Here is a 12363-nt window from a genome sequence, read left to right as displayed (position 1 = left end):
GCAACTCGCGAGACTAGCAGCTTTCTTTAGAGCGGCAAAAAGTGAGCGAGATTCGAGGGAATTCTTCGGTGGAGCGAGGAGATTTGTTTGCCACGGTTGTCTACCAATTTGACATGACAGCCCATTTTAATTTTCCAAGAGGGCAAAAACAAGATAAACAAGTTGACTTTATAACTGCAAGCAGTGCGGAATTTAATTTTTTTTTGGAGATGGTTGTCTGTTGAATTTTAAATTTCCTTGATGAACAGTACAAAAATCATAGTTTTGTTGAATAAAGGAAATCGGTGAAAATACGACTTGGCTTTTGTAAAGCTTATTAGAAGGACCAGTCGTTGAAAATAACATTAGAATATATTTTAAGGGGTTCCCAACTATTTTTAATTTTAAATAAATTTAAAAAAAAAAAATTTTACTCAATTTTCGGAATTTTAAAGATCTAGGTACTGAAAAAGGCGACCAATGCTCTCTGTGCCAAAAATTTCCCTCTGCATTATTAGCTTTCCATCATACCATATGCGAACTCGTACGAGCTCTCAGCCACAATATCCTTAACCATTTTTGTACTTCATATGCAAGCATGACATTCGGCTCAGGCATTGGACATTGCAAACTGTGTCATTTCCACATACGCCTTGCTACGACTAGATATTGGCCGCATATTCTTGGACATTTCATGCTCGCTTGAGAGTCGTAAAATTCAAAATTGCAATGAACGAAGGAACAAAGAAAATTGGCATACAAAAACGGCCTAAAGGCAAACTTTCTAGAGCGTCATTTACATTTAAGGTTATGTCATAAATACATTCCCTGTAGGGAGAATTTCACTAGGAACAAGTAAGGAAGGGCTAAGTTTTAAAATCTTAATATTAGGTATGTGGGAACTAGAGGCATATTTCTATGAAATATCTGAGAGATGAGCCAATATTTTCGGTAAAAAATAACTTAGGTCTTCATTTCGATATCTGGGGTCTTGAGAACTTATAATGCGTTTTCGAAAAATTTTGGATGAGTGGTCCAATGCGGTATTTGAGCAAAGTTTTATTCCGATATCTTCATGGGTTCTTGATTTATGTATTGTAAAGTGAATCTGACTTAAAAATTATGTCTATGGAAGTATCCGTAGTTGTCAACCAATTTCAAAGTATATCCAGGACGTTAAGGAAGTATGGTGAAAATTGGTCAATTAGTGCATGAAATATCAGTTTTAACCCAAGAATGAGCGGTTACCCAAGAATAAGCGGTTATTTGCTATACAATTTATCTGACACATTCCATTTTCTCACAGGTTGCGAGGTAATTAAGCGAATTTTATTCAACAACTTTGATTAAAGTATGTTATATTTTACCACTTTTTATGGGCGTGACCATGGGTGAATATCTGGAAGCTTTGTTCGATTTGCTACTCTCCAACGAGTGGCGAATCGAAGAAAGCTAATATCATATATGATATTCTTGTATGTATTTTAGAAGCGTTCGCAAACCGATAATATTGTGCGCTTTTTAATTAATTATTATTTCTCTCAATCGCAGCTGAGGGTACCCTAAACGTTGAGTATGAACACGGAAGCTTACTAACAAGTGTAATGCCGATGTATATGTCTATTCACATAAATATTCAGATATATAATGAAATATTTGTGTTGTCGGCGTTCAGAAACTTGCTGCTCTTAAAACGCGCAACGTTCAATAAAATAAATGAAATTTCGAAATAGTGGATGAAACACTTATATTAAATAATTTTCGTACACTCAACTACATTAATATCTGTTTTAGTTTTATTTTGTGAGTGTCAAACGAAATGCATTTGTTTAGTGTCATTTTAATGGTCATAGTTGTGCTGTGTGCCGCCAATGTAAAGGCCTACCGCTTCTTGGGCGTTCTTCATACCGGTCTAAAGTCACACTATATCGTTGGCTCAGCGCTGATGAAGGAGCTGGCGCGCAGAGGTCACCAGGTTACGGTCATTTCGCCATTCCCACTGAAGAAGCCGATGGAGAATTATGTGGACATCGAAACACCGACAATTAAGGCACATATGGAGAGTGAGTGTTGTCTATTATTGTCTTGTGTTCAAAACAACTTAAAGTGTAAAGATAATGTAAAGCTTTGGTCCTAACATTAACACGACTATTAAGAATGATTGCTAGTATAATGTTGGTAGTCCACTTGTCCTGGGTATTATAACATGATTTTGCTTTGCGCATTGCTATTGATAGCAATATACTAGAAAACGATTATGTTAATTTTGGTATATAGTTCCCTAGCGATCACAATACCCGCACTGTTAGCCTTCACAATAAGGGTATACATTTTTCAGATCATTTTGAGTTTTTCGAATACACTGTGAAACTCTTGAGACAAAATTCAATTCACAATTATTTTATAAAAAGTATATAAAGCTGAAACTCTGTCGGATAAATTAATTAAAACATATAACTGTAGAAATTACAGAGAGGAAGGTTAGAAAACTGCAATTCTCAGCACGCGATTTAATGATTGTGGGGTAACGGCGGCCTTTGTTTCGCTAAACACAGAGAGGGGCGAATCGAACACGCAACTGTCATGAGTAAACTAGTTGGGCACTAACAATTAAAAGTACATTAGCCAGCATTTGCATGATTTAAACGAGCTATACTCATAATCGCTTAAATTCAATTTGTCAAAGCAATTTAAAAGTACTTTATAAAAATATATTTTTTTTTTTAATTAGACAGTAAAAATCAAACATTGCATGCAATGAGGTGGCGAACTTAATACGGCTTAGATTACAGAGTAGAAACATTACTATCAACGAATATATTACAGGTATTCTAATTTACTTTCCCCAGGCATGGCGCCGATTCTTCTGCAAACTGTCGAGTTGAGTGTTATAGAAAATGTGCTAAATTTCCATGAACTGGGTCTCAACATTACGCGCACGTTTCTAGAAGAGACCTCCGTTAAAGCGCTACTTGCTAGCAATCAGAGCTTCGATGCCGTTATAAATGAAGTTTTTATGTCCGAATCGCTTTTTGGACTGAGCGAACACTACAATGCACCACTGATAGGTCTGGGTACTTTTGGAGCACATCCATGGAATACAGATATGGTTGGTATTTGAAATAAATTACAATAAGTTAAGGTTTGTTACTTTGTCTAATCAAACAGGTCGGTTCACCGAGTCCACCTTCGTATGTGGCAAGCGCTCTGCTGCCATTTAATGATCGCATGACGTTATGGCAACGCGTCGTCAACTTCGCATTTGGTGTATTCGAACGTTTGTTCCTCGATCTTTATTATCTACCAAAACAGGCCGCTATATATCGGCAATACTTTCCGCACAACAAGCGGGATATGTATGCGGTGCGTCGCAATTCCGCATTGGTGCTGCTCAATCAGCACGTCTCGCTCAGCTTCTCACGCCCTTATGTGCATAATCAGATAGAAGTTGGTGGCATGCAGATCAATCGCAAGCGCTCACCACTACCTGCTGATCTTGAACGCTTTATAAATGGTTCGAAACATGGCGTAATCTACTTCTCGATGGGTTCCAATTTGCGTAGCAAATATTTGCCATTGGACAAACGTCAGGCAATACTTGAGACATTCGGCGGCTTGCAGCAACGTGTGCTATGGAAGTTCGAAGATCCACAACTCGCTGGCAAACCGGATAATGTGTATATTAGCGATTGGTTTCCACAAGACGACATTTTGGCGCATCCGAATGTGAAATTTTTCATCACACACGGGGGTCTACTTAGCACCACTGAGTCCATTTATCATGGCAAACCTTTTATTGGCATACCGTTCTTCGGCGATCAATTTCTCAATATGAAACGCGCCGAGGCTGGCGGTTATGGCATAAAACTGGAGTACACCAGTTTGACGAAGGACACTTTTAAGTCGGTCATTGAGCGTATGCTGAGTGACGGGAGCTATATGGAGCGTGTGGCCACTGTGTCGGCAATTTATCGCGATCAGCCGTTGAAGCCTCTAGATCTGGCTGTCTACTGGGTGGAATATGTGGTGCGACACAAGGGCGCAAAACATTTACATTGCTCCGGGCAGGATTTGAATGTCGTACAATATCATAGTCTTGATGTCATGCTGATCTTATTCGGTGGTCTTACTTTGGTGCTTTGGTTGATCATGTGCCTGATGCGTGCTTTCTGGGGTTGGTTACAATTTGCACTTGTTCGCAAGAATAATAAGGAGAAGACACATTGAAGTGTGATAATTCTGCACAAAATGCAAATATTGGATATTTCATTATTTAAAATTTGTTGGAAAAAATATATTTTGTTAATTATTTAGATCGCTTTAACTATAGCATGTATAGAAGTTAATCCTTAAAAATAGTAAATTCTTCTATCTTTTAAATAAAATTGAAAATTTAACGAAACTATTTACTTGGTTCGACTACTTTTAATTTAGAAGTAATAGGTAATAGGAGAAGTAATTACCCGCTCTTATAGAGGCACATTGTTATAAGGAAAATATTTCCTTTGAAATTCTATATTTTCGGTAAAAAATTAACCATTGGAACTGAGGTCCTCACGTTTGGTTTTGACCTTGAAATGTCGTAGACCCAATTTTTTGTTGAGCGCCGCCACACCTCCATCGCGGCTACTCTTCACTGTTCTGAGCTGCTGGATTTCCTTGAGGGCTTACATTTGTCACGGCATTACTACATTGTGTCACAGCCGTTACTAGTACTTAGTTTGGATGGCATTTTAGTAGATACTTATTCGAGTCGATTGTATGCAAATATACATACATACATGTGTGGCCTTCTTACTGTAATCTTTTTTGTAGGGCTTCAGTAATGACTCAACGATTGGCACGTTTTGGTCGATTGCTTTTCTCTTCTCTATCGGGAAACTAATGCATGGCAAGGCATCATATGCCTACACATTGAAAAAGTAAATGAGTTTCTCAGTTTGAATGCAAGACCACTAGCGCTTCATGACTTTATTCCAATGCTAAGATTAAAGGGATAATGTAATCAAAGGACAGTTGGTGTAATGAAAACCGATTTGGAGCTTCAGGTGATGTTTTTTTAGGTATAAATAGCTCTACTTCTGAAAAGGAAATGATTTTTTTTTGAAAACCAAGTGATGTCTTTCTTTAAGAATGGTAAAGTTGTGCAATCAATTAAATTATTTAATCCTTCTTTTTTCGTCAGTCTTTTTTATTGCTAAATGAGTAAACTGTAATATTATCTTTTAGTCTAGTATGTAAGAACGGTAAACTCTTATTACACAAAATTATTTGGCAAATCGTTCTATTAAAGAAAAAAGATTCATCATACATATTATCTATGAACGATATATTATACAAACAATTACATCTTGTACAACAAACAACCAGCCAAACAACGAAATTGCCTTCAAATCAAGCTGAAAATTCAGCAATCGATTACTTCTACGAAACGATTAACTTTCTTCTTTCTCACTATGCCATTCATACAATTCGTACAAAACACAACAGTAAATGGAGAAAATCAGAAAAAATGTAGGTTATATAACGGGAAACCAAATTACTTGTATCTGTTAGAGAGATATTATCGACAAATAATATACGACGAAGATTTACAAATCGAGAGGATTTGCCAAATATATCGGAATTAATGGTAGAGAAAAAGAAGAAAGAAATTTAAAAGGTTAACATTTAAGTTTTTGGAGGTTAGTTTTTACATTTAGCGATAGATCGTTGAAGAAACAGAAGCAAGTTTTCCAGCAACATTATTATTCGTTGTAATTCTACCTCGATCATAGATTTATTTCAAAATTTTCATCAATTACTTGGAAATATAGTTCAAATTCAATCTTTTTAGAGGAGCTCAATGAGTCAGTCGCCTACCATATTATTATTTTATAAGAAATACCTTAAATACCATTAACAGCCAATTTTTCGCCACATCTACTCTAATCATTTATTCTTGTATGAGACATATATATGTGTAAAACACTTTAAACAGTTCTCAAATTTCGCGCCACTTAAGTCCTGAACAAAGAGCACATAGCACTAAAACGTTTGGACCAAATTTCACCAAACACAAAAGCGATAAGAATCACTTGTAAATATGGCAAATGCTCACCAAAGTAAGTGAGTAGGTATGTATATAAATACGAGTATATGCTTGCAACATGCCTGCGAAGTCTTCACCAGCAACTAGCGACACTGATACTGAGCGTGCTACTCTTTCACCGGTGGATTGCCAGCCACACGTTACTCCCAACAACAGCAGCGCCATTAAGTTTCCAATATCAAAAGACAGTCGCACCCACACACACATGGACATATTCGCGAAAAACGCACAAACAAACACCGCCAAAGTGGCAAGTGGCATTTTGAGCTACTCTGTGTGCCCCAGTGAAGTGGCAGCGCATCATAGCGAATGCGACATGTGAGAAGCGAGCTGAAATAGTTTAAATTGGAGCTGATTGGAGTTGGTGTCGCATGTAATAAAATTTAAATTGTGGTAATGTGATATTCGATTTTACGCTATGTGGCAGCTGGCTGCCGAAGCTGCGATGTGGCGTGCTTGTATGTAACTAGATGAGCATGTAAACGTTTGTATAACGGTATATGGCAAGTGCAGCGTCATGCCACGCAAAGTGTCAGTACAGCGAAATCGCGCCTGTGTGTGTGGGTTGAAACCGGCAAGCGGCATGTAGCATGTAGCAAGTGGTAAGCGGCAACCCGGTTTTGGGTGCTGAACTCGAGTGGGTGTGTTGCACTGCCAGCTCAAATGCTGCAGAGATGAATGTGCTGCGGTGGCGTTGTATGGATATATGTATGTATATATGTGTTTGAATACAACAACTCGTGTGTTTGTGTTGTTGTTACCTCCATCTCCTCCTCGCTGCCGCGAAACAATTGCATGGCACAAACCGTTGTTGGTTCTTTTGATCTTCTCAATTGATTTGTTGTTTGCCATTATATATTTTATGCTCTGCCGTTATTTTTATTCGCGGTCCTTCTTTTTCGCCGCTTTTGTTCTTGCCGCACCATTTCATTTGATGGCATTCTTTATTTGCATCATTACAGCGCGCGCGCATTGTTTTTGTTGTAATTTCTTCTTGCCATGCCTGCAACTTTCGCCAACTTCATTTGCCTATTTGTTCTGCTGTTACTATCAATGTGTCATTCGATATTTTATTATGTGGCAACAGCAACAACAACAAGGCATGTGTGTGTGCAATGCTGGAGCAGCTGAATTGAGGCAGCAAATTGCTTGTGGCAAGTGATTTGCTATGTCTACGGGTATTTATTTATTTATTTTTTCGACTTGTTGCACATACGTGGCACTTATAAATGGCAAAATTTATTCATGCTTAAGTGCTTCGTGCTCTAAATTTCGCCTGGGACTGATTCTTGAAAAAAAGTGTTTCCAAGGTACTCAAGTAAATTTTGAAGGAGTATTTATAACTAATATATGTTAGACTGATATTTTCTTATGATAACATAAATCCAATCGAGCTACTTAGTCAAATTATTCGGCAACATATGAAAATAAATGAATCAAACTATGAAGCATACATTTAGGGTCATGAAAGATTATAGATTACAAATTCGATTTAGCCACCTTTTAAACTGTGTCTACGTCGTCACCACTCAATTATGTTATTTTACAGATTAGTCTCCATCCAACCATTTTATTTTTCTAAAATTCGCTACTGAGCCCAAAAATTAAGTATAAAATATGAAATGGAGCCTATTTTAAAATGAACAAAGAACGTAAAAGTGGTCATTGGAGGATTAAGATCTTAATAATTACTGATGATATATGGAAAACACACAACCGACGGTGAATATGCATATCTATGATATACTATATGAGCTCTATTCCGTGAAAATTCAGATTCGTTTCGTAGCTAAGCAATGTATTTAGCCTTCAGAATAAAAATGCTACGTGTATAATTAAAGGGATATTTTTTTTTTAATTTATAATATTTTCAGCTTAAATTCATTCGGCCTTCTACTAAAAAGTCCAACCAAATTGCTGCGGTTCAAAGCACCATTTCCAGCAGAACTTCAACAAAACTTTAGAGAGTCTGCTAAGCACATTCTACGAAGGATAATGCTAAGAACAAATGTCACAATTAAGCCAACTTTGAAAGTGAAGAAAAGCCGAAATACTAGAATATTTGCAAACTTACAACAGGAAAGCCAAGGACACAACGGCTGTGCGGAAACAGATAAAATGGAAACTTTCGCACAATTTACACGAGACAAAAACACAAACCAAAAGCAAAAATACAACAACAAATATAATGACAAATAATAACTGTAGAGAAGACCTAGCAGAAAAAGCGACTGAAATAAATTGGAATTCTTGTCGCAGCCGTTGCAATTTTGGCAAAATACAAGCAGAGAACGCGAACAAATTGCAATGTGAACTCAGTTAAGCAGCACAATTAAACGAAAACTACAAATCTAACAACAAATTTGACTGTAGAAATAGTGGCAAAACGAAGTGGAGGTTAAGGAAAAATAATAAAATTATATAAAATTGACGTGGAGAACGCAAATGAAGCGTCACTACAAACAAAAGTCAACGTTGGAAGAGCCGACAGCATAGTTGAACGATGCTCACTGTCTGGAAATCATCAGCTGGCCATTTTGTTACGACCAACTTAAGCAGCACAGTTAAATGCTCGAAATAAATTTTACTGCTCTTGCAACAACAACAAGGCAAAATCAAATATTCGTAATGTTTTTTGTAGTTATTTTGTTGTTGGTTTTGTGATTCCATTGCAGAGGCAAATAACGCTTGACTTTTTGCTCTAATTGATGCATTCAAGCGTAAAAATGGGCAGCAATTTAAAAGAGACAATGGCGTGGAAGAGCACACACAGACAGAGAAGAATGTCAGCAAATAAAAGCAATCAATAACGGAGATATGTATGTGTGTCCAAAAGAAAAATGCCTAACATTAGAAGCAACTTATTACATCGGTTTTGAAAAACAACGAAAAGGCGATGTGCCATCAATTTTTGTAGCCTACATTTAGGGACGAAAATAAATTATCGATTTTCCTAACCTTTCCAACCGCAAATATAGTAAAAAGTGGAAGAACGTCAAGCTTTGCTGATATTTTTATCTCCTCAGATACACACTCTCCCTCTCGCTATTAAAAAATACGGCTGACTTTGAAGCTATAGTCTGCCCTGCCCTTCAGCCATAAAAAAAAATGAAAACATTACAGCAACTAAAATAACAATAGGCCTAAAGTAAACTAATTTTAAATCAAATTCAAAGAGCTGTGTTTGTAAGGGGGAGGGGACTCTAAGTTGTTTGCTTTTGTCGCCTTCATTCAAAATTTGTTAGCTTAGGTTCGTCCCTCAAATCGCTCACTTTCAATCTATCTCCCAACCCACCTCTTTCATCCTTTATTTTTTGTTCAAATTTCGCTTTCCTTTTTCCTTAACTTTCATCTGCCTCAATCTTGTGCATCCTTTGTCATCGCTGCCAGCCAAGATTGCTTCATCTCGAGGGGCAACTGATTACAATCCACTTACCGTCTAACACCATCTGTAGTCCGCCTTTTGTTATACCGGCGCGCTCTGTTGTGCCTCACTTTAGGTGGCTTTATCTCGCACGAAAATGTTAATGAATCTCATTCGTGCGTAATTAGACATCCTGTTGTCGCGCACGACGGCAATCGCTCAGCCCCATGAACTTTTCTTCTTTTCTCCTTGGCCTTCTGGAAAATCCTTTCATCCTGCGCTCGTCGTTAATTCTTAAGCAGTCTTTGCGTGCTCGCCAACGTGCGTGCATTTTATTGACACTATAAACTTAATGACCCTTTCTTTGCCCTAATTTTTACTTTTTATTGGCTTTTCTTTAAATTGCGCTCGCTGAATACGTTTTATTACCACACCACCACCGAGGCGAAGCCATAAGCAAAAGCAGTAATCTCGTAATATAATTAATGTGTAATGTAACATTCTGGATTGGCTTTCAAGTTTTCTGCGCCCTTTTGTTTTAAGTGGGTTATAAATCAATTAAGTACAAAGCAAGTAATAAAGCCTCTCTTAACTTTACCGTTATAATAATATTTTCTCAAAATAAATAAAAGTAGCATGCGATTTTTTTTTAAGTTATTAAAAGTTCAGCGTTTTTATATTATATTAAAAGCAATCATTTCATTTTACTAGCGTTTTTCTTGATTCGAAAAACTTTCCTGTATAAGGTTCTCTAACTAATAACCCTGAGGTTTCTTACTGTTAACACCGTAAACAGTAACTGAAACACTGATATTTTAGTTCCGTTTCTGTTGAAATTAAGAGTTTCAAAAGACCAGTTTCATCTTAGACGACTACATCTTATTTTTTAAGTATCACTATTTGCTTTTCTTTGTATATCTTCATGAAATTTTGTTCTAGCCTGTCGCTGGTTGGATAGGATAGATGGCATTGCTGTCGAGTCAATTAAAGTTTTTTGCTAATTTCTAAACTTCTAACAATTTTTGTTAAAATAGAATATACTCTTGAAAACAAATGATATAAGCGGACAGGTTTTATGGATATATCAAATTCATATCACACTTTCTCTCAACTTCAAAGAATATTTTTCGAAAGTATCTATAATTGACCTCACATGTCCTCCTTAATACAATATACGAGTATAGTGAAGTAATTTTAACAGTTTACTGCTGGAAATGGCTTCGATTAATATTGGCATGCGATGAGTCTTCGACGTGAGATGTCCACTAAGCTTGTTATCCATGGCAATAATCGTTAGATGAGACCAGAGATATCTTGCCCGATGTCAATCGTCGAAGTTAATTGGAAGAAACCGAAGCAGAATTTTCTCTGACTGGTATATATGGTTCAACTATCTTGAATCTCATGCCTTTAACCGTCCAACAAACTAGGTAGAATTGAAATCAAACACTTTGACAGATTCAAGGGAATTTGTAGATACTTTAGGGTGTAGATCCATCTACGAAATCTTATGATATCACAAACAAGTTCTCTTTAAAATTAAGATCAATACCAATCCTAATATATTGAAGTCCAGTGCTCCGTTCCAAAATAATACTTCAAAAAGGAATTTATTGGAGGATCAAGATTTACACGGAAGTATTAAAAGAGGTCAGAAAGGATTATGCCAGACAGGGGTCAGAAAGGTATTATGCCAGATAGGATAAACACCATTTCGGGAACTATTTAGAACAGTTTAGAGATTCTAGAGTTCTCTACTTCAGATTTTGAATTGTACTTTCTAATACTTTCCATTGGAAATATTCAAATTTAATTCTAAAAATCGTTCACCAAAAGACCAATCATCTCTGACGTTTTTCTAATAAACCTCGGATTTAAAACCGAAAACCTACATCATTAAATGTTAATCAAATCTATTTATAAACTATATCTGTAGCCGTTAGTTGCAGTAAAATAAAAAGTTGCAACAACAACAAAAACAATTGATGGGTAAAACTTTTAGCCACAGTTTAATTTGGTTGTACAAACTTTTTTGCACAACTTTGTAGTTGTGCCTTCAATACTTGTTATTGCTATTGTTGTAATTGCTGCCGTTACAACTTTCATTGTTGTACAACTCCAAATGACAAATGCAGTGGCGCGTTTGTTGGGTTTCTCTCGTTTTTTATAGAGAGAATTGTTGTGACGGCGAAAGTTTTGTGTTGTTGTCGCATTTTCTGTATTATTACTGTGCTCGTTGTTGTTGTTGCGTCTTTTGTAATTGTTCTGTCGCTATTTTTGTGGCAATTTATTATTAGGATTTTCGACTGATTTGCAATTGCTGCGCCACAAAAAAGCGAGCGCATTACGCGGTTAAGCGGAGGAGGGAGTGAAGGTGAATGGCACTAACTTTGTATTCGCGCTGTTGTTGTTGTTGGTCGCACGTTGGCCATTAAAACTTTTCTGACATTTTCAGTTTCTTGACAGGAGGGAGGGAGCAACTCAAACTTAGTTGCTTAAGAGAAACTTTCGCGAGCTTTTTCTCACCGGAACAGTCCGTTTGGCATTTAATTTGGTTAATAACCTGTCAAACGCCGCCGATTGTTGAGTGGGCGCCGCGGAGAGCAACCGCCGACGCCGCCATGACCCTGAAAAACGCGACGAGTTCAATTACTTTGTATTTTCATTTCAAGCCATTTCAAGTGGCGCGACGTGCAATGGTCCGAAATAATTTTTGTGTATTTTATGCTTTGGCCGGACTTAGCGGAAATATCAGAAGAATAACGGTAAACAAAAAAAAACGGAGCAAACACGCAAAACTAATTTTAATTAAAAGCCAAATTTGTGGACACTTTAAGCGTTAAATTAGCCTACCGCGCAATGAAAAAAAAACAGCAAAAAGAGAAACAATCAAATAAAATGGAAGCGAAAAAGGCACTTTCAATTGTGC

General features: G+C 36.9%; 2 protein-coding genes across 2 annotated transcripts in view; one reads left to right on the top strand and one right to left on the bottom strand.

Moving 5' to 3' along the window:
• Positions 1-12363, bottom strand: part of LOC105215363 (uncharacterized) — a 109151-nt gene that overhangs the window by 47487 nt on the left and 49301 nt on the right. The gene's annotated exons all lie outside the window — the stretch shown is intronic.
• Positions 1676-4375, top strand: LOC105215362 (UDP-glycosyltransferase UGT5-like). The gene is made up of 3 exons (XM_011189228.3): positions 1676-2042; positions 2829-3088; positions 3148-4375. The coding sequence occupies exons 1-3, from the start codon at positions 1799-1801 to the stop codon at positions 4204-4206; spliced, it is 1563 nt and encodes a 520-aa protein (XP_011187530.1). The 5' UTR covers positions 1676-1798; the 3' UTR covers positions 4207-4375.

This window comes from Zeugodacus cucurbitae, chromosome 5 (genome assembly GCF_028554725.1).
Source record: "Zeugodacus cucurbitae isolate PBARC_wt_2022May chromosome 5, idZeuCucr1.2, whole genome shotgun sequence".
In the NCBI taxonomy this organism is placed as follows: domain Eukaryota; kingdom Metazoa; phylum Arthropoda; class Insecta; order Diptera; family Tephritidae; genus Zeugodacus; species Zeugodacus cucurbitae.
Note: the sequence above shows the minus strand (reverse complement) of the source record. Positions and strands in the feature narration are given on the sequence as shown.

Bases quoted from the DNA above. Each gene is read 5' to 3' on its own strand.
- LOC105215362 (XM_011189228.3), top strand. From the start codon at position 1,799: ATGCATTTGTTTAGTGTCATTTTAATGGTCATAGTTGTGCTGTGTGCC. The intron at 2,043-2,828 runs GTGAGTGTTGTC...TACTTTCCCCAG, and splicing joins AATTAAGGCACATATGGAGA to GCATGGCGCCGATTCTTCTG. The intron at 3,089-3,147 runs GTTGGTATTTGA...CTAATCAAACAG, and splicing joins ATCCATGGAATACAGATATG to GTCGGTTCACCGAGTCCACC.